A 467-nucleotide genomic window follows, 5' to 3' on the forward strand; every position below is an offset into this window, starting at 1 on the left:
AAAATGCACCCTTTTGGCCATTTGCATTAATCGCAGACTTGTGTAATTTAATTTTTGCTTCCTTTGCTTCTAAAAGCTCTACAAACAAAGCCAAACGCCAGCAAAAAATACCCAGTAAGTTCACAGCCCCAAAAGACCCACAGTGCCCAAGGAGCCCCTCCAGGGGCCCCTCAGGGGGCCCCTCAAGAAGCTCCACGAGGCCCCTTGGGGGCCCCAAAGGGTCCCCAAGGAGCCTCGAAGGTGGCCCCTCGAGGGGCCCGCTTTGGGCCCCTTAAGGGGTCTTAGGGGGCTCCTTCGGAGGCCCCTTAGGGGGCCCCTAAGGGGGGCCCCCAGGGGAACCCAGAAGGACCCTTTGAGGCCCCCAGAGGGCCCCCCCAAAACCCCCCAACACTGAAGGGGGCCCCCAGGGAAGACTTGGGGGCCCCTAGACCCACAAAGGGGCCCTTGGGCTGTCGGGGGGCCCCTAG

The 467-nt window shown here is 61.5% G+C and overlaps 1 protein-coding gene across 1 annotated transcript in view; it reads left to right on the plus strand.

Moving 5' to 3' along the window:
* Positions 1–467, plus strand: part of ETH_00041005 (4-hydroxybenzoate octaprenyltransferase, putative) — a gene marked incomplete at both ends in the record, with an annotated part of 1,802 nt that overhangs the window by 557 nt on the left and 778 nt on the right. The window contains 2 exons of the mRNA XM_013374129.1: positions 1–40; positions 310–465. Of these exons, the coding sequence (XP_013229583.1) occupies positions 1–40; positions 310–465 (196 nt within the window). The remainder of the gene's footprint in view (positions 41–309; positions 466–467) is intronic.

This window comes from Eimeria tenella, genomic scaffold (assembly GCF_000499545.2).
Source record: "Eimeria tenella Houghton genomic scaffold, Eth_scaff1950, whole genome shotgun sequence".
In the NCBI taxonomy this organism is placed as follows: Eukaryota; Apicomplexa; class Conoidasida; order Eucoccidiorida; family Eimeriidae; genus Eimeria; species Eimeria tenella.